At 35.5% G+C, this 25,294-nt stretch overlaps 1 protein-coding gene across 10 annotated transcripts in view; it reads right to left on the bottom strand.

Moving 5' to 3' along the window:
• The window catches only part of NR2C1 (nuclear receptor subfamily 2 group C member 1), a 55,293-nt gene that overhangs the window by 6,482 nt on the left and 23,517 nt on the right, over positions 1-25,294 (bottom strand). For 9 of the 10 annotated variants that reach the window (XM_052774280.1, XM_052774270.1, XM_052774271.1 and 6 more), the window contains 9 exons: positions 20,137-20,367; positions 16,632-16,713; positions 13,689-13,868; positions 11,118-11,265; positions 10,929-11,019; positions 9,440-9,624; positions 5,861-6,023; positions 3,666-3,787; positions 674-813 (listed from right to left, as the gene is read on the bottom strand). In XM_052774280.1, coding sequence (XP_052630240.1) covers positions 674-813; positions 3,666-3,787; positions 5,861-6,023; positions 9,440-9,624; positions 10,929-11,019; positions 11,118-11,265; positions 13,689-13,868; positions 16,632-16,713; positions 20,137-20,367 — 1,342 coding nt within the window. The remainder of the gene's footprint in view (positions 1-673; positions 814-3,665; positions 3,788-5,860; positions 6,024-9,439; positions 9,625-10,928; positions 11,020-11,117; positions 11,266-13,688; positions 13,869-16,631; positions 16,714-20,136; positions 20,368-25,294) is intronic. The other variant, XM_052774278.1, reaches the window with a different exon arrangement.

The following is a 25,294-nucleotide window of genomic DNA, read 5'->3' as shown; positions in this document are numbered from 1 at the left end:
AAAGAGGAGGCCAACTGACATCTCTTTCATTTGAATGAAAAATATGCAAAAGATGCAGGGCATAGGATTAATAAGCAACAAAGTATACTTAGTGAAGATCTGTTGAAGACTCACATGTAGTCTGAAACTAATATACAGAAGTCAAGAAGCCAAGTTATGTAAAGGAAGTATATCACCAAATTGGCATTTGGCTCCTTTGTTTCACAGCTAGGAACAGCAAGGACAGGTGGGTCATTCTTTACTTTATACCCTTCATACAACGGAATCAGATTCACAGTACACTTGTGTTCTTAAACATTGATGCTGCCTGAAATATTCCTAATTTGAGATGATTTTAACAGAACAGCAGAACACTATGAGACATTACATAGACACACAACAAAAACAACCCCTGTAAATGATAACCTATATCAGATAGATGGGTAATTTTTATTTTTTTTTTAATTTGGAGGTAAGTATTAGCATAGCTGACTTTTGCAAAATTGCTAAAAAATTCCATCTTGTGAACTGTATTTTCTGGTATTATTTTGTTTCAATACTAACCACAAAACTCTATAAACAGTAGAATTTCATTAACAACTGAAGGATAAGTAAAAAGCTTCTGTGCAGTTCAAAACTTAAAAAACATTAAGTAATTCCCCAAGTCTGGCAATGCGCACAGTATGCACCTTACCTTGCTGTAAACTGCCATGAAGGTGATTAACAAATGCAGTTAATATAGTTGCCACATTCATAACTTGTGAACATTGTGCAAGACCAAGCGTAAAAAGTTCGTTCCAGCAGGCTTTTACTAATGATATGCTGTTATCCTGTCTATTAAAAAATACAATAATTTCACTTAATAAAACCAGCCATTTGCATTCACACAGGTTTTTTTTTAATTTGAAAAACACTTCATAAAATCACTTCATCTAATTCAACCATTGCAACCAGTACCAAAATGAAGCCCTGCATCAAAAATACTTTTATTTGCATGCTAGGATTAAAATACCCAGTTTAGAGTGACTTTTGTAAAGAAGTAATTTTTGTTTTAATGATCTAAAAGGAGATAGATTTGTATCCCAAAAGCAAGCTGAAGTTACAGTAAATGACAACTGTCTAGGCGTATTATGTCATGCTAGTTTTCCTAGGATTTACACTAGTTTTTGAATAACATTTACATGCATGGACAAAGAAAGTTTGCATTGTTCCTGTATTGTGGATGTAGAATAGACTCAAAGGTTGGTTTTTTTCACTTGAAATCTGGCAGGTTGGTATAATTTTTGAATTAAAAATACATGTGAAATGGAACATGTAAGATCAAGTTCTTGAGCTTCCGGACTATTTTCTGTATCTCCTTCCTGTTTGGAATAAGGTTTGAAATACAGACTTCAAAGTATAAATAGAAGTCATGAGGATTTCTTTGCTGTAAGAATTAGCTCTTAAATTAAGTTTCATGTGTAGTCAATATTTTTTTTTCATATGCTGAAGCTTAAAATTAGGCATATCAATCCATATTCAGGCACTTCCGTATTAGTAACCTAACTTTCAGTACTGCCAAGCATCTCTAACTCCTAGAGCTTAACGAGAGCTCAGTACCTTAAAAAGGAAATCCTACCAGTGAGGAGTCAAATTCAGGTACCATGTTTCAGTTTTAGCCAGTAAATATAAATAATGGAAATTTAAAAGAAGCACAAGACCTATTAAAGAAGAAAAGCATATTAAAGCTAGGATTTCAACTACAAAAATACAATGGAATGGATTTTTGCAAGAATGTTGATGTAATCTTCAAGAACATTTCTGATGATTTACTGCAATACTAATATGCCAAATGACAGATTAATGTAGACCTGTCCTGTACTGGAATACAGAGAGCTTACCTAGGGCAGTATTTTTTACTATGATCAAGTTCTTATTATGGTAGACATGATAGTGTACATGCAGCTTCTACACGTATTTGTCACATCCCCATTCATCTCCTGTCAAAGGGACTATACTGAGGAACTGTGAAAATGAGGGCGTACTGGCTACTCAGCTGGTATGTGTGTAGATAAATGTATCATCCAGAGTACGTTTATGGCTGATTGAACTCGGACCAGAACCAGCTCATCAAACTTAAGCAGCCTCAAAAAACTAAGAGGCTGTAACCAGCCTGATGAATGTTTCAGTAGGAATCCCTCTTGCCTACAAAGACCTTCATGCAGGAAGATGAACTAAGCAGTAACTTGGCATCGTTAACTACATCAGTATGCCAAAGCCAACTATCTTGCTGCGACTAAGGAAAACATTGCCTGAGGAGGGAACCACCTGGGTACAATTATCTATCTTCCTTACAAAACCATTACTATGGTTTTGTTTTGGCTCGTCAACTCCTCTCAATTACTAGTACCATGAATTTCTCTTCATTTTTAAAGTGAAATGAGTCACCCTTCTGCAAGTCAAAATTATAGTACATAATGTGCTCAAACTAAAAAAGCTGCATTAATTTCAAATAAAACTCCACTTGAAAAAAGATAGTATTTTAAGCTCTTCAAAAGGAAAACTGTATATTTATGTTAAATGGTGTTTAAATACACTGTTGCCCATGATCTTGACTAGCACAGGTGAATTTTAACACTATTAAGACAGCCTACTCTTCCATCTATTTTTTTAATTCAAACAGAAAAATGTATCAGTTACCTGATTTTTTAGCCTTGCTATTGTTTAACTTTATAGAGTTTTACCTTTTCCTTCTCCAAAACACAGGCTTCAATTACACACAATATAGTATCTCTCCTTAAACAATGTAGAATCATTTGGCTTAAACATCTGAGTAAACACAAATGGTAATCACAGATCATGCTGCTTTTGACACGTTTCCTGGAAAAGGGGACAATCCCTCACTTTAAAAAGGAATCTTCTTTGCTGCCACAGTCATACACTATTTTGATATTGAATTAAAGAAAAACACTTCATTTGTGTCAGAGTTGATACAGTATCTTTATTTATTTGATGTGCCTTCATAAAATTACTTATGAAAATAACATAAATCACTTTTCCCCATGGTGTTTTGAGATGTTTTCTAATGATGATCAGCAGTGAACTACCACATTTAGTTTAAGAATTTTAAGTGATACACTGAATTCTGCTGGAAAAGCAGGATGTTATAAAAACTGTAAAAAGAATAATAAGAATTACTTTCTGGTTACAGCAGTCATTTATTTTTGAAAATCCCCTGAAATTAAACCTCATCCTGAATGCTTGCTGAATCTAGCTAACCATTTTCTTCATACAGATTACTAAAGGCAAAATTATTACTACTAATTCACCTATAAAGATATTTGGGGATCCAGAGAGGAGCTTCTTTTTGGTGACTGCCTGATAAGCATCTTAGTTCAGGATGTAGCTATTTAAAAAATGATAGGAAGTCCTATTTACTAAAAATTTATTAAAGAAGTAGCAGTGCGCAGGCATTTGATTTGTTATAAATCTACACTTTTTTCCTTCAAAACCCAACCAAAGTACCTGAATTGGACTGAAGTTGGGAGTAGTTTTGATTCAGAAAATATACCTTCATGATGAAGATCTACACAACAGTTTTAATCAGTAGATTTATATTTTAAAATGTCCCTGAAGAAGACAGTGAAAATAAAAATTTTAAAAGTGTGTATTCACAACATGAGTGAATGGAGTAACTGAACACTTACCCTAAAGCTTGGAAAGATGGAATGGAACGTGCCCAGTGCATGGACAAGAAAAGCAACCTGGAGGCAGACTCGCAGATATAGTGAACATTAAGATACTCAGGCATAGGAGAAGGCATGGTGAGCTGGCAACCACAAAAAAAAAAAAAAAAAAAAAGTGCAAGTCAGTTATTTTACTTTCTTCATGAAAAACATGGTAAGAAAAAAATCAGCCTTAGAGTTTCTTTTAAGTGAAAAAGTAAAATTGTTTTTTAAATAAACATGAGATAATCCTGAAATAAAATTGAATGACTGCCTTTTTCATTATTAGCCACACTGTTATACCCTATAGTAACTACAAGGCAACAAAGAAGGCACAATTTTTGAATCTTTATCTTGGATAAATAAATATTCATGTCTGGGACACCTGGAGATGGAAACTCCCAAATAAAATGTAACTTCTGAGACACTCTCCAAGAATACAAGTTTTAGAAGAATCATTGTAATTAGAATGAAGTTGCTTACATTTATATATAGATAAATACATAAAAAGTACAAACACAGAAGCATCGTTACTTTCTAAAGCTTCCCCGAGAACAGTGGAATAAGCGGCCTGAAAAATTAAAGGAATTACCACAATTCCTGGGGAGAGTGTGCGTGTGGGAGTTCTATTTCAAAAAACATCTTTTTTTGTACTTTTAATTAATATTTTACAAATAAATACATCAAAAATCTTTTGATGTGTGAGTAAAATACCTAATATACAGCTGCTAAAACCCTAAAAATGTAATCAACATACATCAGAAAGGACCAGCTCTACCTTTCTCAACATACATGAGTAAAATCAGTGGCGTTGCCTGCATATGTGAAGGAAGTGGGATTTCACCCAAAACTGCTAATTATAGTGTTGTAGTTTTATCTTCAGAAATTAATACTTCTTAACATAATGGTTTGGCTAACACAATTTAAAAAAAAAAACCTGAAATTTGCTTTAGAGAGATGTTTGAGTGATCAAAACATGTGCTAATGAGAGGGACAAAGTTTAATAAAATGCCTGGTACTGAAGAAGTTTTCAGATGAGCAAGCTTTTTGATTTGTCCTTGAATAATAAGAAGATGAAAAAAATAGAAAGAAAAATTTCTGCGGGCTTGTAAAATGAGAAATAAATCCAGAAAATATATTTCACTAACAAAGAAACTGTATTTTCCCTTAATGATTAAAGTCAATTAATACCATATGATGTGGTTTAACCCCAGCCAGCAACTCAGCACCACGCAGCTGCTTGCTCACTTCCCCCCCACCCAGTGGGATGGGGGAGAGAATTGGGGGAAAAAAATAAAACTCATGGGTTGAGATGAGAACAGTTTAATAGAACAGAAAGGAAGAAGCTAATAATGATAATAATAACAATAAAAAAATGACAATAATAATAAAAGGATTGGAATATACAAAACAAGTGATGCACAATGCAATTGCTCACCACTCACCAACCGATGCCCAGTCAGTTCCTAAGCAGTGATCCCCCCAGGCCAACTCCCCCCAGTTTATATACTGGGCATGATGTCACATGGTATGGAGTATTCCTTTGGCCAGTTTGGGTCAGCTGTCCTGGCTGTGTCCCCTCCCAACTTCTTGTGCCCCTCCAGCCTTCTTGCTGGCTGGGCATGAGAAGCTGAAAAATCCTTGACTTAGTGTAACAACTGAAAAAATCAGTGTGTTATCAACATTCTTCTCATACTGAACCCAAACCATAACACTATACCAGCTACTAGAAAGAAAATTAACTCCATTCCAGCCGAAACCAGGGCACCATACTAAACTAGGGTATACACACAAAGGAGACAAATACACTTAAGAGTCTCAAAATCCAGTTGCAGATTGCATCAGATCCACCTGTTAACAAGTGAGAATGTGGATACCGACTCTCTCCTTTGTGCGACACTTGTCTGTGTAAATCCTTTTGCATGGATTACCTTGTATTTTTAAGGTAAGAAGCTATAAAATAAATAGTGCAGCTAAACCACTGAAGAGCTGTACATTTTCCCAAAGGAGGAGTTAACCAGTGAACAAAAGCGAAGCATTCATCAGAAATGAATGCCAATACCTGAACAAATATTTATTCTTCTAAGAAATTCAAAATAAGATTTAATCAGATCATTATTTTATATTACTATGTTAAAATGGTTATAAACAGTCAACAGTATAAAAGTCTTAAGTACCCTGAATGCTACATGTGCATCACTGAGTAGTGGCCCCTCTATTTCAACGATATTCATGCCTGTTTCTCCACCAATCAGCTGTACACTGGCTTCAATACTTTCAGCGTTCTGGCACGCTGCACTCTCTCCTGGATTTAATGCTTTTGCAAGAGTATCAAATGCCCTGTAAGATCACAACAAACAAACAAACAAAAGAAAATAAGATTTCATTTCAGAGACTGTTTCAATTCAGGAGGAACCTGCAAATGTCTGAAACCTGTATTCAAATGTCTGTTTCAAAGAACTAGATTTGGAAAATAAAAGTCAGTAGCATGCTTTTCCTGACACTCCACTGAACAAAATCCCTGAAAACTCCAACTTACAGTGGCTCTGAAACAAAAACTAGCAGCAGATCCTGTTCACACTAGTTGCCAACAAATTCACAGTTTTGACATACTGATTGTGCTGCTGAATCACAGTTTGCCTTTCAAGATCTCTTTAGTGATGTTTATTGAGAGTGCTGGCATGAGCATTTTGAGGACATGATCATCAGGCTGCTGTTAAAGCAACTTAATGCACATATAAATTTTGCAGATTTTTGCTGCTATGAAGCACAAACAGAATAAGCTTTCTTTTTTTAAAGTAGTGAGTTGTGGTTAGGTTATTCAACTTAATTTGAAAAGATTGTTTTGAAATACATAAGAGAAAGCACTTTCATGCTTTCAATATCGTCCTTTGTACCCTTTGATGGGGGGCAGTGTCTCCCATCACATGCACAAACGTTACGGGGGAGATGTCAGGACAAGCACAGATATAATACTCATTATTTTGCTGCCTGATAACAGATCTGTTGTTTTTTTGTTCATGAATACACCTGAGAACCACAACTGATATATCTTCAATCAAAAATATATAGACTTGATCACTGCCTACAGACAGATGACATATCCTGAGAGCAGTATAATCTGTATACAGTGCTGCATGAGAAACTTATGCACTGAGGTCTGAAAACTTTACAAAAGCTGATTATCAGCTTGTATGCAGAGCTGGTTCTCAATTTATAGAGACTTGTTTATTACCACGGAATCTAAAATTACTGATTTAATGCCAAAGTCTGGAGTAGAACTTTGCTACCTTCTCTTGCTGCACACTCCCTCGCTATCTAAATTCATTCACAAGCTCAAAAAATCTAAATGTTTACTGTGTTTGATATAACCATTTGCAATCACACAAAACATCACAATAAAAGAGCTGCTGACACTGCCTCAGGCTGGAGATGGTAAATGAACTAGTTTTGGGTCCTACACTAGCCTGTATACCTTGATGTGTGGGTGAGGAATGTGCAAGTGGGCTAAACAGATATACCTGGGACGTTTTCTGTCTCCGGTATACAGAAAGTAGGCATAAAGGGAATACATTCATGGGTAAGCTCTAGAAGCTGTGTGATTGGACTCCTGCTAGGAGATCTGAGTTTCAGGTCCTGCATGGATCGCTCTTGGCAGCCTTAGGTAGAAGAGGCAAACCCAGCAGCTCAGTGGCAGCTGCTTCTTAGGAAAAACTGGATCTCTGCAGGGCTCTTCATGTAGCAGGGACAGAAATGTAAGAGAGGAACAAGATCTCTCCTTTCCCCAAAAGGTAAATGTCATATGCACCTGCCACGATCCTGTATTTATTCTACTATAGGCTGAAGAGTCCTTTTTAAATAGGGTAGGCAGGTACACTGGTTAACCATGTCTGCCCATGATACTGTGTTTCCAACTCATGCTTGAATGTTGGCTTTCAAAAAAATCTTCTCCATCCTATCTCATAAACTGGCAGTAGTACACCAGCAGAAGTCAGTACAAGCTTTGCTTCCTCACGGCTCAGCATTGTGGGTCCTTTTCATATATGAAGCCCCAACATGAGCAATGACTGCAAGGTAAAACACAAAGGAAAAGAGAGTCTAGAACAAAGCTTGCCCAGAAGGTACAAAAACCTAGCCCACAAAGTGAGAAAAAAGGTATAATCAACATTAAAATACATGATACTGATTGATATCCTTTGCTAGAAACAACTTTGGTTCTCTTTTCGTCAGGCTCAGTCAATAACAGATATATAGGACTGCTGATAGACTGTAAAAAATTAACATAGACAATGAAGCCATTAGAGGACAAGGCATATAACGTTACAATATAAAAGCAGCAGAATGCTAGCAGCAAAGTTGTACACTAAATTCGTGTCAGCAAAAGTGAAAGCTTAACTACTGTAGCTGCAAGCAATGGAATATAATAAAATACATGAAAAACAGATGGGTAAAACTTGCTTCCCCAAATCCCTTAAACTCCTTTTCTTCAGTAAACATCTGTGTCTGTTACATCAAGCTGGCATAGGGCCTGGCAAGGAAAGCAATGATTCAGATAAAAATTTTAGTTTCTGCTTGGGTAACAACTTCCCTTTCACAGGAATATTGAACCTCCCCACTGGAAATCTATTAAGTAACCTACTGGACAAGAATACGCATTAAGCTGAGTCAGAGCTTTTTCAAGCTCTCTGGCTGAGAGAACTTGATGTGTTTTCATAGACAGATTTCTAAAACAGAACAGAAACACTGAAGTTGGCAAAAAGCAAGCATCTGAAAGTGCTAGGAAACAAATGAAAGATTACTACATCTTTTTGAACAGCCATAGTATTGAATGAAGTTTATCAGCATGTACAACAATTCTTACATTCTTTACCTAGCAGGACACAGCAAATGCCCAAATCAGCACCTATATAAAGTCACATTGACTTTCTACGCAGCATATAAAGAAAGGAGCAGAACAAATGCATTCTGCTTGCAATTATACAAAGCAGCAGAGACCACAGGGGAAATCCTGTATTTCAGTCAGTACAAACTACTTCACTATACACCAGTCTTTTTTTCCTTGATGGATTTATTCCACATACACATATTCAAAACAGCGTGTACAATGTAGATGGTGTGTAAAGGAATATTGCTGCGACAGCTGTCAGAAGCTTGCATGAGATGACAACCAAGGAAGAACATGATTGTGATTGATGGAATTAACTGAGTATGTACTACACAGATTATCTTACACATATGCTCACCAAAATGGCTTAGTTAAAACCCATGTAAGACACAAGTTTGTAGGATACTCAATGAATGTATTTGTATTGATGGTGAGAATTCTCTTACTTCTCCTGTGTAGAAAGAAAACGCTTTTCAAGCTTTTAAGGTGATTAAGTTACAGGCATTAAACTACTTACTTAGATGAGATCTCTAAGAAACAGTTTTCCAGGATGATACAAAGTACTAAGACTACAGTACAAGATCAAACACACGTTATATTAAGGCCAAATAAGAGGTAAGAAGATCAGCTGTAACATTTACTTTGAAATTCATTTCAAGTGCAAACAAAAGTATTTATTTCTCAAATGGAACTTCCTTATGATTTCACTTGGAAGAATCTTACAAGATTTATGTTCTACATGAGCTTAGGCTGTTATTGCTATTGTTTTTAATGCAGATAAATTTCCTACCCTGTGATGATTTAATTAATGGTCTGAATTGACAGAGACCTTCTTGAAAAGAGTAATATTTTCAAGTGTAACGTGCCTTACCTTGTAACATCACTACTAGCTTGTTCTTCTTGCTGGAGTTCAGATAATGATGCATCTCCATTACTTAAACTCTCAATCATAGATAGCTCTGTACTGCTTTGTGACATGTCTTTGCATTTACTGAGATTTGCTAATGAAGTCACCACATTCGCCAGTGTACTTAAATCTCCCTGACATGCTTCAACCTAAGGGAAAAGTATAGCTTTTAATTCTCTCATATTGGCAGCAGTTAACTTGCAATAGAAGAATTTAACTTTTACATAAATGAAGAATTGAGCATGTGAATAGACCTTTAAGAAAATTATTGTTTTCAGTAAATGGGTAATCATAATGCAGCAATTGGACACTACACTGCTTCTGAAATATCAAATGTTTAGACATTTACTTTTACAAGTAATAGCTATCTACTTCTTTCAGAAAGAATGCTACAGATGGTAAGCAAGTGCAGAAAGAGAATTTATCATCTCTACTTGCTAGTCAGTCACCAGGACTATAAGACTGCACTACATAATATTTTTAGATCTTCCTTCCTTGTGTAAATGAGTCAGTAGTAATAGGGTAGGGGAATGTTTGAAAAGAAGGAATGGATAAAAAGTCACCTTCAAAAGCAAGCAGAAAAAGAGTTTTACTGCAGCCTTTTTGGTTTTTAATGTCTTTATTTAATTGCAAGGGAACAAGGTGATTCAGTACTGACCAGCAACTCAGAGAGGCAGTAAGACGTTTCCCAACCTGCCCCACAAAAAAAAACCAAAACCAAAACCAAAACGAAAGTTCATGATTATAGACAAGTATGCTGCTGCTAACACCAGCATGCTATATGTCATTTAGCTTGCACTGTCATACTCTACAGAGCGAGCTATAAAAGTGAAATGGAATAAACAACTTTTGACGGGGCCCTTTGCAGACAGAGCAAGCACAGTATGAGGTAATTTAGTATCAGCTAGAAAAATACAAGAGCTTCCTACTGTGCATGTGTAGGGAAGTTACCACATGGCTTTAGTGGATCAGTAAGTGTAACAACATGGAAACAAAGGAAAACCAGCTCAGAAATAAGATTGTTGCCGAGATAGCTTTTATTAGCTTTGCATAAAAATTAGCGATCCAGGGGGAAAAAAACCTAACAGTATTTATGAAATGCACTGTGATAGTGCCATGTAAGGTTCTGCAAACATCTTACTTCATTGGTACAAAAGAAATATCCAAGTGTCACGATTGCCCAATACAAAGAAAAATAATGCAGTCCTTAAAGCTCTCTAAAAACGTGGAGGAAGGCATTTACTTTGGAGAGCTTTTAACATTTTTACTATGCAAGGCTAAGTACATTCTCGTGAAGAGAAGGCATTTGCAACACCGGCTAATGTTGTAAAGGAGTGTTTTAAAAATGAATTTAACAAAACAGAAGTACAACAAAACAGAACACCCTTCCCTCCCTGCATACACATTTACAGCAATCAACTCTACTTAATGTATCAGTCATATAATCATATACCTTATCTGGAGTCATCAGCACAGTAGGCTCACTTTTTATTGCAGACTGATGAATGTTAACAAACATTCCCGATTCCAGCAGACCTGTTGATCTGACACAAAACAGCACACATTTCCATTTTGATTAATTTTAAAATTAATTTTTTCCTGTTTCAGGAAACAGAGATAGCTGCTTCTGAGTAGAATTTACCTTGCTGTTTCATTATCTGTTACAAAAGTTGGAGTTGCAGCTAATGGACTACGAAGATCTTTCCGAATGTAGATCTTTTCTGTAGAAGCTGCACAGTTTGAAGATTTTTCTCTTGACACTTCAATAGGTTTCCTTTCACACTGCACAGCTAACAAAACAATATGCAACTGTTAAGTCATATCCCAAATTACAGACTAAGAAATAATCCTTTTTCCTCTCTTTATTTAATCTGTAATTTTAATAATGATTCCGAAAATAACTAAAAAAAAATCCCATAACCAATAAGCTGACACATTGAGTAAAAAACAACTCAACGATTTGATTGCTCTTAATGAATGAGGTAGTAGTCAAAGTCTGAGACCAAACATATAAACACTAAATATTTCAAGTTATAATTAGGACATAAATCCCCTTATACCTTATTTTTAATTTGGATCTTTAAGGGCAGGCTTATGGCTTCTCCTCTCAATTTCACTATCCCACACTCTCAGTGCATTCGTAAAGGACTCATGGCACCCTTTTCCATGGATTGTGGGTCTGGGTTGAACCCACATAACTGTATGCACTTAAAGAAGCTTCTCAAGTTAGGACCTTAGACAATACAAAGGGAAAGGGATATTCACGAAGTTCAGTTCCGACTATGTAAGATCTGGGCGACATCCTGACCTGCAGTCACTGACTTCAGAGAAGAAGCAGATATTTAATTTGAATAGCTCAGTGAAACTAGGTGGAATGAATCTGGGCTTTAGCCTACAGATACATCACCTTGCTTTGGATGGATTAGAGAACATTAAAATGAAACTTACAGTATTATACCCTATGGGGAAATCTCTAGCTCTACGGAATAAAGCCAAAAGAAAGCAGTTTACAGTTTGATTTTAAAAGTTTAAAAGGAAAATTTGATTTCTGGAAAAATAACATAACAGTAACATAACATTGTTACCGTAAAACTTGATTACTAAAAGGTATTTACAAAGTACAAATCTTTTAAAAATATGCAGTAAATTGTTCTTCCACAATTTTAAAGTAGTGCAAGTAATTTTACAGATTGGAATAAGATCCTGAGAGTCACAAACAAGGCCTATATGTAATTTAAAATATGCATCAATTCACCAGCTTGATAAGCACTGGCTACTGGCTAGCAGAGCCTCTTTAATATTGTACTACACATAGAAACTGTTTAAACCTATAAAGAGAATCCTGAACGTTCATTATTTTAAAACACAAAGGCAAATAGGAAAAAAACTTAACTTTTTTTTTCTTCAATTATGCAGTTTTGGAAAAATGTGTAACTAAAGAAAAAAATTAAAAACTTTCAAGTTAGTAGTAGACTGTGATGCTATTTGAATTTTTACATTGATAAGTATCATAAAACCAAATGTAGTAATATCATCACGTATTGACAATGCCATTACAGCTAGCCTGTAACCCACGAACGGTGCTTTGAAAGGGTGGGAGGTGGAGGCAAAAGTCTTTTATATTCCTTTGCTAACCCTGTGCTTGCTAGCTGGATCTGAGTTTGCTGAGAAAGGGCCGAGACTTCTTCAAGGGACAAATAACCCCACTGAGGGAGCTACAGTACAAGACAGCACTGAGTTTTCTTTCCTCTCCCCACTCCACTGAGGAATGAGACTTCTTATCCCAAAACAATCCCCTCCTCCGCTCAGTATTTCCCCACGACCCAGAGATCATTTTCCTGCCTTCTGACCCCCAAGCCCAGAGATTTTGTTCTGCTTGAGAAGTCTTCTGTGCAGGCGCAAAGTACTGCCAGCTGAACTAGAGGTAAAGGGGTGAAGATCCACTTTCACCACCCCAGCTTTTCCTCCCTTTCTGAATTAATTTCTTTTGTGCTGCAACAGAAGCAGGGCTGTACAGAGGGGAACATCTACATAGGTTCAAGAAGGTCACCAAAATTGAGCTGGATGGCAGAGAGCAGAGCATAAGACTAATACTGTGCATAAAGCAACAGCGTGGCAGTATCAGGGCTGAAGAATTAATGTATTGCTTGATTTTCTGCGTATTTAGTATTCTAATACTGCTGCGGTATTGCAGTATCACTACATCCAATGTATGGAAATCTAAAAAGGAACTTGAAATTTGCAGGAATCGGTAAGAAGTGAACTCTAGATGGCTATGGGTCTCAGCCTTGTGAATAACTGTCTCTGCTTTGCCAAAAGTGAATAGCAATTGCCAGTAATCTCAGTTGTGGAAAAAGTGACAAGAAGGTAGGATTCAAAAAATTCAGTACCTTAATTTACGCATAGAAAAATTGAACTGCATGTCTAAAAATCAAAGATGGAGACATGCTTGACATTTGCCACCTAGGAATAACAATTCATTCACTTCAACCACATACAATGTGCTTATGAAGTTTGTCAAGCGGTATGCATGCTTGAAAACATTTCAGACTTCTGATACACCAAACTTGTACAGTTCTTTAAAGAAAAAAGATACAATGATTTAAACATATAAAATCAAGATAACAATTTGTATTAATACAAAGCATATCTTTTGTAGCACAAACTTTAACATAGCTGCCAGCTAAAATAATTTACACTTATTCAGACTTACAATCTTGTTTCATCCCAAACGCGATGCATCTCTGCAGTCTACAGTACTGACATCGATTCCGGTGGTGTTTGTTAATGACACAGTCTTTTGTTCCTCGGCACGAATAAACTAAATTCTTCCGTATACTCCTTTTAAAGAATCCTTTGCATCCCTCACAAGTTACTGCTCCATAGTGACGCCCTAGTTACAGAACAACATAAATCATGACATTGATTTTACACTCTAATATTATTTTTTTAGAGTTTATATTTATTAAAAACAAAGCATTTGCTATTTTACCCATAAAAAGAACACTTTTTTTACCAATAGGTACAGATCTTAAAATATATTGTGGCTATAAAACAACATTAAAAAGCAAGTGAACCATTTTTCTAGTTCAGAGTACTTAAACAGGACACACTTGACAAATAGGCAAGTTGCTTATTAAATTCTTGCTGAATCTGTTGACAGCAGTGTTAAAAAAAGCTAAGAAAACAGGTTAGCAAGAACACAGAAGAAACTCTTTTAATTTATACATTCTTTAGCAATTTTTTAAAAATGTCCCTACAGTCAAGCCCTGTTATTGCTCATTACAAATTCAGCTATCGAAATTGTATGCATTAAATCTAATGGAAGCATGGAAAGCGCAAACATGGCATTTGACAGCAGTAGGTAATCACTTCAAAGTTTACTTTCACGTTTCATTTTCCTAACAGGGTAACAGTACATCTTTAGTTCTTTCAGTAAAACTTCAGTGAAAGAATAATCTAAAATAGCTAACTAAATTTTTTTAAAAAAATCAGTTCTGTGAATTTTCTAATATATAATACTAACATATAAAAATTTCTAGGATATACTGCAGAAAAAAGTCAAGCTTAAAAAATCATTTTTCAGAAGTATATTGTTTTGATTCTGCTATAGCACAAAATACAAATATTACTAAAAAGTACTGGTTTTGATTAAGGCATGCTTGGCAATTCCAACAATATTAATTCTATGATCTTGAAGAAAAAAAAAAATTCTAAACCCAAAGATCATTGACAAACACTCAAAATACATACTGCGGAGGCACTAAGGCTGCTCTTTGAACTAAGTAGGGCACATTACAGAAATAAATCTCAAATATGAACTAATTTAAGGGAAAATATATTTTTAGATTCTTTCCTCACAAACTTTTTTTTGGATACATCAACCTCAGCTGCTTGAAGTTTCTAGAAATTCTGACAGGTTTTCTTGATTCCTTTATCACAATCGTATTACCACACTATTAAAATGTGAAATTTATAAAGTATCGCATATATTAAAAGAATATTACTAAGGAAATCATTTTAACAGCAGATGGATTGTGAATACTTAATATCCAACCTGCAAAGCACTGGGGCTGCTTCTTCACCTGCTCTTTGATGTAGATTCTTAGACTCCAGCTTGGAGGTGTCTGCAAAGCAGTTTGCACGACACAGCTTGTCACACAGGAGGCTCCCCAAAACCTGCAGCTGCTCAGGGAAACATGGCACTCTCCCCAAATTCACCACCACTGCTCGATAGCCCTGGGTCAGGACAGGAGGAATAGCTCCTGGGATCTCCAGCCTCCCAAGGAATACTCCAGCCCTCCAGTAGGGAGCCAGAGGAGTCTTGCCAGCTGGAGCAGACCAACCAGATATTTGCCTTATGTTTGGCAGAAATTTCCTTTGAGATGGGTGAAGTCTAACGTGTATTTAGAGCTCCAGAAACTGTATTTTTAATGCTAAACTTTGCCGCAGTAGAAAAGTTTTAATTGTTTTTATTTCTAGGAAGTTTCCTCCCCATTCTACTACTCCTCATGATGATATCCTATCATTAACTACTTATTCTCAGTGGCTCCCCATTTTTATACACTTTATTCCCACCACTTCCCAAAAGGAGCATTTAACTGCAGCTGTCATATTTTCATATTACTGGAGGCCCACCATACAGACTTCACTGGCAAACCATAACACTCTTCTAATGGAGCAACCATTTCCCTACTTCGACTAATTTTAGCTAAGTAAGTAGAGCAAAGTTAAACGTCTCATCTCTCTTACAGCCCATTATCTTCTCTAACAAAGAAAGTGCAAAGAAAAAGGAGCTTTCAGCTAAACCATGCTGAGGAACAGCCCTTGTAGTTCTCCCCCTCTTTTTATATTTTAAATAAAAAAGAAAAGGCATCGTCTCAGTAATTCCAACTCTGACAGATCTGGAACACCTGATGGCGGGTGCACATGCAAAGGGAATGTGGGAGATGGAGTTCTCCGGTGCACTGCTCCCACTATATTTCTTTCCAGTCTCTTAGTATCATTACACAAAATTTAGTGCATGAAACATTTTGCTTTTCTTACCTTAGCACTCTACTTTGGCAATACATGAATTTACCATTCTTAAGCTTATTTTTTACTGGAATTATAATGCTTCTTTACGATTTTAATAATGGTTCTACAAATAACTAACTGTCCTGCATAGATCTCATATTAGCATCTTTTTCATATACTTGCAAAGTCTTCCTTGCCTATTGGCTTCATATTTAAAATAATGAACAGGTTTCTCATATGTTTTAAGAGAACCTGTCAACAATAACAAAGTTCACCACATGACCTTATTTTAAGGAAGAAAAAACTCTCAACATTGCTGCTTAAGTAATTTCATCAGCCAAATTTTTATAATAGAAAATAAAATGCACCAGCCTAAGAAAAAAAGGCAAAAATTATCTGGTAGAAAACATTAAATTTATGATGTAAAACAACAATAAATCCCACCCATGGACAGCAGAGTACCATTTTGTGTAATTCTCCACTGAAAGAGTAGTGTATCCTTTCTGTTTGTGCATGTATAGAGAGATATATACATGTATATGCATGTGAACTGTTATATAGCTTCAGAAGAATTTTAAACTGCTTTTATAAAATTGCACGACCTTAAAAAAAAAAAAAAAAGAAAGAAAAAAGTAAATACCTGATGCCTTGTCTCCACACACAACACACAGATCAAACACTTTGTTTAGGCCCTGTTCATTGGGGGAGTTGTCTGTTAAAATCTGGAAAAAAGTGTGAAAGAATTTAATTTTTCTTTTTCTTAACATGAAGAAAGATTAAAATATATCTCCTGCTTGTGGTTTTTCTCTAAGACAGGGAACCAAATCTACAAAGTATAAGGTTTTCTTGCCTACGTTTTACAGTCTTCATAGACACAAAGGAGCTACCTGCCATGCTACTGTGTTTCTTTTCAGGATGGAACAAAATTTTACTTGTAATACTTCTGAAAAGAATTCAAGATTCCATTTATCTAAATACTAATACTGCAAAATGGACTGACATTTTGAAAAACATTTAGCATCTGCATATTCTTACCTTTTGTTCAATTTTGTATTTATATCCTAATGACTTGTTCATAGTACAGGAGAGTCTGAAGCATTAAACAGACTGAACAAAAAAATCCCTTCTGAAGGCTACTATGTCTACATTCAGGTTTATTAACCCCTTTTTTTATAATACACATAAATGGTGCACCAACAGAAAATGTACTCTGGACACTACCATTAACTATCAAATGGTATATAGTTCGGCTTTCAGTAACAGTTTGACATTATTACAGTATTCTTGTCTTGTCTCATTCATTTATCTCTGGTACCTGTAAAGCTTAATTCAGCACACGATTAGAACCCCAGCACTACAGGGTAGGCACTATAGCCTTCCATTTGATCTTTGAAAACTCCATCCCACTGACATAAATAAAGCACCGCAAAAATTTAAGTTAAGAAAGGAACACACATATCATGAGTAACAACCAAACATAATCTTGACAATTATGTAAAGCAGAAAAGAAAAAATTATTCTTCACATTAAAAACAGATTATAGTTTCAAAGTTTTAAGAGTTTCTAACTTCTCCTGTGTCTTACTGGGAAGTCAGACTCTCTCATTCTTGCTTTGCATATTCAAAACAGGACCTCTGATAAAAAGAAAGACAACTTACCAAAAGAGAAAGTACCCTGTCTTTTATAGAGAAAAGTAAGAAATCACTTTTTTTAGAAACTTTGGAAGAGAGTGTAGGCGATACATATGGGAATGTTTAACAAGCATACTTCTTTCTAGTTAGCTTTTGTTAACAATACTGTCTCAGAGATTCATCTATTAAGTTTTGTTTTAATATAACACCTTTTTAAGAAAAATAATATTGATGAGTTAAAAGAATATTAACCTTTCATTCCTTCCTAATTTCCATTATTAACATTATGTATTTTCATGACACTATATAAAATATATATAAACAAATTCTAAGTCCTTCCATAAATGAAACCTGCACTGAAATGGGAAGTTCCACATAAGGAAGGACTACAGAATTGGGCCCATGAGGAGATAAAAATCCCAGACTCAGAGAACTCATCAACTGACCTTGAACATGAAGAATAAAAATTGGTTATTAAGATGAAGAAGAGCCACTGAAGGTAAAATAGATGATGGGAGAAAAGGCCTTGCCAAATGAGTCAATGTAAAGATAAGATGCAATACAGAGTTTTTTTGCAGAGCAAATGAATGGGCATTTCAAGTGAAGGCTACAGAAGAACAACAAAAAGGGTGAAATTGCAGATGAAAAGATCATATAGGGGAGAAAATATGAAAGATCCCAAAGAGGATGCAGTTGAACAACAAAATGGTACTCTGTATTTCACGAACTTTAAGTGGAAAAAAGAAATCTGTACCCATACATATTAGCTGACAATAGAACAATCTAACTAAAGTGACAGAATACTCTGTTGCCTCTCAAACTAACCTATTTTGCCCAAACTGTACAATCAGAACTAGAGCTTTCAATTTTTTTGTCCAAACTTCCTCCATTCCTGAATTTTGCCTTTTAAACCAATGTGGCACACTTCTCATCTCTTAAGTTGCCTTGGGAAATAATTTTTTTAATATGGATTACTTCAAATCATATCCCACTGGTTTATACTTTTGTTGAGGTTTACCTAAAATACAAAGTGTATAAACATGCTTAAATGCCTCTCAATAGGATTGGCTTTTGCTACCGCTCTCCTATTCATAGCAATCAAAATCTTTGGAGCAAGGACCTTGGATGTCCATTTGCAAAGATCTGTGAGTTTCAAAAAAAAGTATGTAATATATAATACAGAGAGATGTTTCAAGCTTACACAATATGTGGGTAGCAAATCAGAGTAGTGGACTGGCTCCCAGAAGAGCACAAATTAAAAAGATCAGAGGTCTTCAGTTGAAAAGATATTACTTGAAAGTGGATATAATAGTGATCTATAAAAACAATCGGATCCTTTATAGCTGTTTCTTATAGTGCAAGAGGCACTTAATTAAATACTTCTCTCAGATGATCAAATGAACTGAAGTATTCTTGGCACAACATACAATTATACTATAGGATTATACAGACCAAAGCATATATGGTCTATATAAATAACAAAAAAGGTTGTTAAACTTTAGTGGCTGCCATCAAATATGATGGTCTCACTGCAGTCTGCAAATCAGGAGGTTGCTCTAAATCATCAGCTAATGGAATTGAAAGGATATGCTCAGAACGATCATTATTTGCTTGTCCAGTTTTTAATAATTTTCCTTAAGCAACTGTTTCTGGCCATCATTTAAGTGTAAGATACTGGACTAAAGGGACTGTAGCTATCCTAATGCTGCCTGGCCTGCCACATTGGTGTATTTTAACAGCAGCATAAACGTACATGGTTAAACAATATGCAATAACTACGCTTTAGCTGGAGTGCAGTAATCTCCTACTTCATGCTGAAGGAGCTCACATCTTGCAAGTCTTCTGCACATCTTCTTCATGTTCATCACATCAGTGCCATCCCGTCCTTGCCAGGTGAGGATATGGGGCAGAAACCTTGGAAGTTGGAGCATGAGGACTAAGGGGGCCAGTTTAGGGAGTTACAACCCTGACTAGTTACAATCTCACATTAGTAAACCCAAAATCTTTAGTGTTATTTTCCCACCCCCACTGAGTAATTTACTTCCCTGCTGAATAGTCTCTCTGAGAAACTACCTTGGAGTACAATTCACACAGCTGAACAGTAGTTACAACAGTGTACAAAAAGGAAAACAAGCAGAAGGAAATGTTAAGTGATAAGACAATGGAGAAAAGAGTATGTTTTTCAACAATACATGAAAACAGATGGAGAGTCAATGAAGCAGAAATGAAGAAGGACTGTTAGTATGGCAAGAGCTGGAAATGACAATAAAAATAACAGTATTCTTTCTAATGTCATGAGCCAGGGTATAAATTTTAAAAGCAATAAATTTACAAAAAAAAAAAAAAAGTTTTCTTCATAATTTCTAAGTATCCATGCTGTGTCCTAGTACAAGGAAAAGTATACCATTTAAAAAAAAACTCAAAAAAGGAGAACCCAGACAGACATATTTGGAAATAAAACATCTCTCCTTATCCCATTTGAACCAAAATTATGAAATAAAGTGGATTATCTACCTGGATGTGTTGTGCAGATATATCAGGGGATGCAAAAAACAGTTGGTTGACACCTGCAGCATCTGGAGTTGCTAGGATAACTTTTCCTGGAGTGGAATCTTGTCTGGCAAGGATCACCTTGCTTGGGGTAGAGCCATCATGATTTGTTAAGATGAACTGCTTGCCTGCTGAGCTCTGATCAAGTGCTGTAACAATCTGAATCTTCTGGCCCGTCTGCTGATCTGTGACAATCTAATAATACATTTATCTCAAATTGTTATGGTAATTTAAGTTCACCTTTGGGGCCCAATCCGGGCACTTGAAGAAAACGGGAATTCTGCTTTTGACATTTGTGAAGCAGGATCATCTTCCCCTCTGTCACACAAGAGTGAAGTAAACTCAGGCGAAACCTTGGATTTTCATTGTATTTTAAACACATTTCAATCAAGGGTGTTTGAAGTCAAAACCTGAGTTCATACTCAAGTTTTACAATTGGCCCATGCTTTTACAACACTACTGAAACCCTTGACAATTCTAGCATCCAGAATTTGAGGTATGTCTGTAGCTCAGCCCTAGGACCCATCAGGTTATGAGAAATCTTAACTCTTGAATTCACTGCATACCACGTGAAGTGCTTAGCACCTCCCAGGTTTGGCTGCTTAACAAAAAACTTCTTAAAAACACAAATGTAGACTTCCAAGTGAAAAAAGTAAGCATCAAACAGCAAGAAAAGCAATAATCTTGTTGCACCTGTACATACATTTTAGGCTTCATTTTTTGGGGGGCTTTTTTTTTAACATAGATATTCCTAAATAAAGTAAACCAGAATCTCTCTCCCTGCCATTTTTTATTTATTTTTTTTTAAAGGAAAAACTTATTTTCATGTTTCATTTCATTATCAAGAACAGACCTACAGTTTTTTCCATTTTATCCCTATTTTCAAGCACAAATACAGCAGCACTTTATTAAATAATCCTCCACTAAACTCCATTTTTTGCCATCTTTGTCAGAAGATTATAATCCTCAGAGAAAATAATCAAGATTCCATAAATCTTCAATTATAAATCTTACTTTTAGTCACTTGCTGCTTTTCTCCATCAAAAGGCCTATATGGAAGACTGCCTCGTTTATTCTGGAGAATAAGGAGAATCATCCTACAAGGACTGTTTCCTGCAAACTATTTTTTGAATTACAGATCAATAAAATAGCTCCTATTAATTTTTTTTTGTACCTATAACCAAACATTTATGTCCATCTATCCATCCCTAACATTTATATGGTCCTTATTACTGATGAAATGATTTATTTTATGGTCTAACACTTATCATAACTAGTTTCATGTAATTAGGGCAGCAATATTAATTATATTTTCTAGGTGGAAAACAGGGGCACAAAGAAACTGAATGAGGCATAATTTCACACAAGTCTATCAAATTTGCTATTGCACCTTCACAACTAGCTTACTACTTTCTCTAAATGTTCAATATACTTAAATTTGTTTCAAAAACCTGTGTATAGCTTATGTTTTAAAAAGATAAGCAGTGAGAGATAAAAATTATTGAGTATCTAATTGCAGCAGTTATAAATCAATATTGCCACTTTCAAATATTCAGAAATTATGAGTTTCAAAATACACAAAAGGAACGTGTTTCCTTCGGGTGGCCTTCTGCTATTAACATTTTAATGGATCAAATTTCAATTTTTTTCTCTGCAAAACACAATTAAAAGCTTATTTAACAGAGAAGTTCAGGTAAGATGATAGAATTCCAGATGCTAAAGATATAAGAAAAGAATGTAAATTATCATGAGATTTGGGGTGTAGGGTGGGAAGACAATGCAAAAGCCCACAATAGTTATCAACATGATTAATACAGGGTTTCCCATTCAGTTGTCCAGGACCACAAATGACTACAGTAGTTCCTTATTTCTCCTTTCAATTCCTTTATGTTGGTTCTATATTCTTTAGAAGGCAAACTTCCTTGCCCTTTTAATTCCCTTCTTTGCCTAACCTCCTCCTTCCATTACCTTTTTCTTCACTGACAAACTTTATTTCTCCGGTGTCATTTCCGGTATTTTTGAAGTAGCTGATGGTCCCTTCCCTTTCCCTCCAAACACATCCACTTTATTGGGATTAGGAGAAATCCAATGCATGTTATTCTCAACAGGGTGCACACACATACAAAAGCCAAACACAGAATATTGTGCTGTTTCTTGAATTTCTAGACCTGCTCTTTGAAAGACACCCTTATCTAAAATCTCCCTATCAAAACTTAAAAGTGCAACTATGTGTACATCCAAAAAGGAATATACTTGATCTAGTTAGGTTTATACAAAGTATAGTATAAAACTAACTCAAAAAATAGCACATCCCAAACAGTGAAGATGAAAATCTGAACTAAAGTTGAAATGATTTTTTGGATATATATGCTAAATTATCTTTTTTACTATTGTAGTCCAGGTCTATAATTTAAAAAAGGTAAGTATTTGTAGATAAATATGGCAGGACAGTAGGCAGAAGAACCATTGCTACTTCACACAATTCACTTCACCTCCTATTTAACAAATAGTGTCCTAATTCTTCAAATGGCTTCCTGCAATTCTAGAAGGATGCCCAGGTAGTTTTCACTACATGATATAGTAGGTCTAGCGTTACCTTAATATCCATACAAAGCTATTCAATCTGCGCAAATGGTTTCTGCAGCTGTCAAGCATTTGACAACTGACAGAGCATAAGAGAAAGCAGCTTAAACAATTAAGCCCATTCTGTTTGCAGCTGATCTCGTATGGCCATATACCTGCAAAAAGTCCACCTAAGTTGCAGTGGGACTCTGAAAAGTGGAGCAGTTCACCAAAGTATAACAACTTGCAGTACCTAAATGTTGACATAAGAGAAAGACATAATCAGAGGGAAAAAGAAAACCACTTATCTTCTCAAGGGAATCCATCAGGGCTCAGTGACAACACATGATGTTTCTTAATAATCTAAAATTCAGTATCGCTAAAGGGATAATGTTCTAAAACAGGAATATATTAATTCAGGATTGTCTGCTTAAAAAATATAGTTCCCCCATGTATTTCATTTAAGCACCCTGACGATAATGGAGGATAGTATTTTCCTTTATTGCTTTTAATTAAGCCTTGTCCACTAACAAGTTCTGACTTCCATTTGAACACCATTTCAATAAATTAAATACCTCAATAATTCTGTGTTCCTATTTTAGGGGGAAAAAAAAAAGTGTCCAAACACAGACGACTAATTCACTTGTTTATAACAGAGCCAGTTTTGAACAGAAATGTCTGTTTAACAACAAATGTGACGTTCAACTTTTATCCTAGAGAAATGTTATCATTCCATAAAAAGGATGACTAATGAAACATGTTTTAAAGAACGTTTTACTGAGGATTTTGTGTTTCAAGATTTCAGATAATTATTTATGTGCATTTAACAACAATAAAATAAAGGAAAAAATATTGATTGAAAATATAAACTCAAAATGATCAACTTAACATTTATTTTGAACATTTCACTGAGATGTACTCGTTCCTACAAACTGCTTTACTCTTCACATAAATTCTGCTTTGAGGAAAGTTTTCATTACTAAGTTCTATCTCATATCTAGTTTATTATCATTGATTTTGGTGACAGGTTTGTAGATGCCTGTTGTAGGAAGGATGCCATTCGACTGAGTGCTGTTCCACACATATCAAGAGACAACCCACCGCCTCAAAGCACTCACCATCCACTTTGAAGCAAGAATCAATGAGTGTGGTGGAAAAAGACAAGGGGCAAAATAGCTGGCTTAGAAACAAATGATCTTCCAGCTACATGAGACAATGAAAAACTATATAAAGGTCCCTGTCCCTAGAAATACAATTCTTCTATGTTGATCATTTGCAGTAATTACAGTGCCCAACCAAAAGTAGTTGTCCCCCCACAAAAAACCTGACACAGAAGGGTTAGATGTCTGCCACTGTCTTTGAACCAACAGAACTGTCCTGCTGTTCAACAATAAAGGCTCATGGGGTTTATGTCCTCGTCCCACATTCAGACCCTGATGCTGAAATTACATTAAATGGCTTCACGCTACAGGGACTTCATTAGCATACAGGTATTAACAATGAAAACAGAGGATAAAGAGATGGTTTTTTATTGATTAACATAAATTAGATAATGGAAGGTACAGCTGTACACAAAGCATAGAAAAGGAGTGGAGGTAGCTGAAAGAATGAAGATCTACTGGATAGATGAGACTGGTACCAGGACTAGACCACAGGTAGGGGGTGATAAAACAAAACAAAAGATCATGTAAGGGAGGGCGGTTGTGAAGAGTCTTGGAAGGTTAAAAGCTTGAATGCAATGCACTGAAATGGGAAAAAACATTGGAAAATGTTGAAGAGTGAAGCCAGCAGAAGAAAAATCAGCCAAGATTATACTAGCAGCTGGCTCACTTAAATTAGTGGTTTTGTATGCAACAACATATATCTGAGAATATTTTTAAAATTTATTCTGCAGCTGATATTTTTCTCTAGGATGAAATTTAAAAAGAAAATGTTTGCAAGGACTTGCATTGACTTTTAAGGGATGAAATATAAAATTCCATTCCCCAAATCCTCTTCATCTCTATATACACATATATATGTTGATTTAACTACCTACATTGCCAAAAACTTCATACCCTCACTTGAATTGGAGATTATTACCTGGCCAGGCTATGAATTAGCATACCAGGACATATAACATTGGTTGGGACAACCAAAAACTAGTATCCTTCTCAGGCATTAGGTTCCCTTGCACTTTTTCATGATTTGTATTGACAATACAATGCAGTATTTCCCTCCCTCCCTGCTCCAAAATGTAGAAATGTTCCAACAACTCAGTTGAATTACTATATCTAAAAATTATTCAGCTTTTAAGGAGCAGTATCATTACGGTATTGGGAAAAGTCTTCTGTTCAGTGGTTGTAATTTTTTGTAATCTTAAAATTCTTAGGAGAAAAAAAAGGAAAAAAAAAGGGGGAAGCATTGGAATTCCTGTTTCTATAGAAATGGTCTCTGCCACCCAGGGCTGAATATTTACATTCAAGCAAATAATATGATGCAAATAAGAAAGAACCGTATGTGAAAACTCGCAGAAATAAATAGTTCATATCTGTTTTTAAAATATATTGGATGAAGCATA

This window comes from Harpia harpyja, chromosome 23, assembly GCF_026419915.1.
Source record: "Harpia harpyja isolate bHarHar1 chromosome 23, bHarHar1 primary haplotype, whole genome shotgun sequence".
Taxonomy (NCBI): domain Eukaryota; kingdom Metazoa; phylum Chordata; class Aves; order Accipitriformes; family Accipitridae; genus Harpia; species Harpia harpyja.
This window is presented reverse-complemented; position numbering and strand designations above follow the sequence as displayed.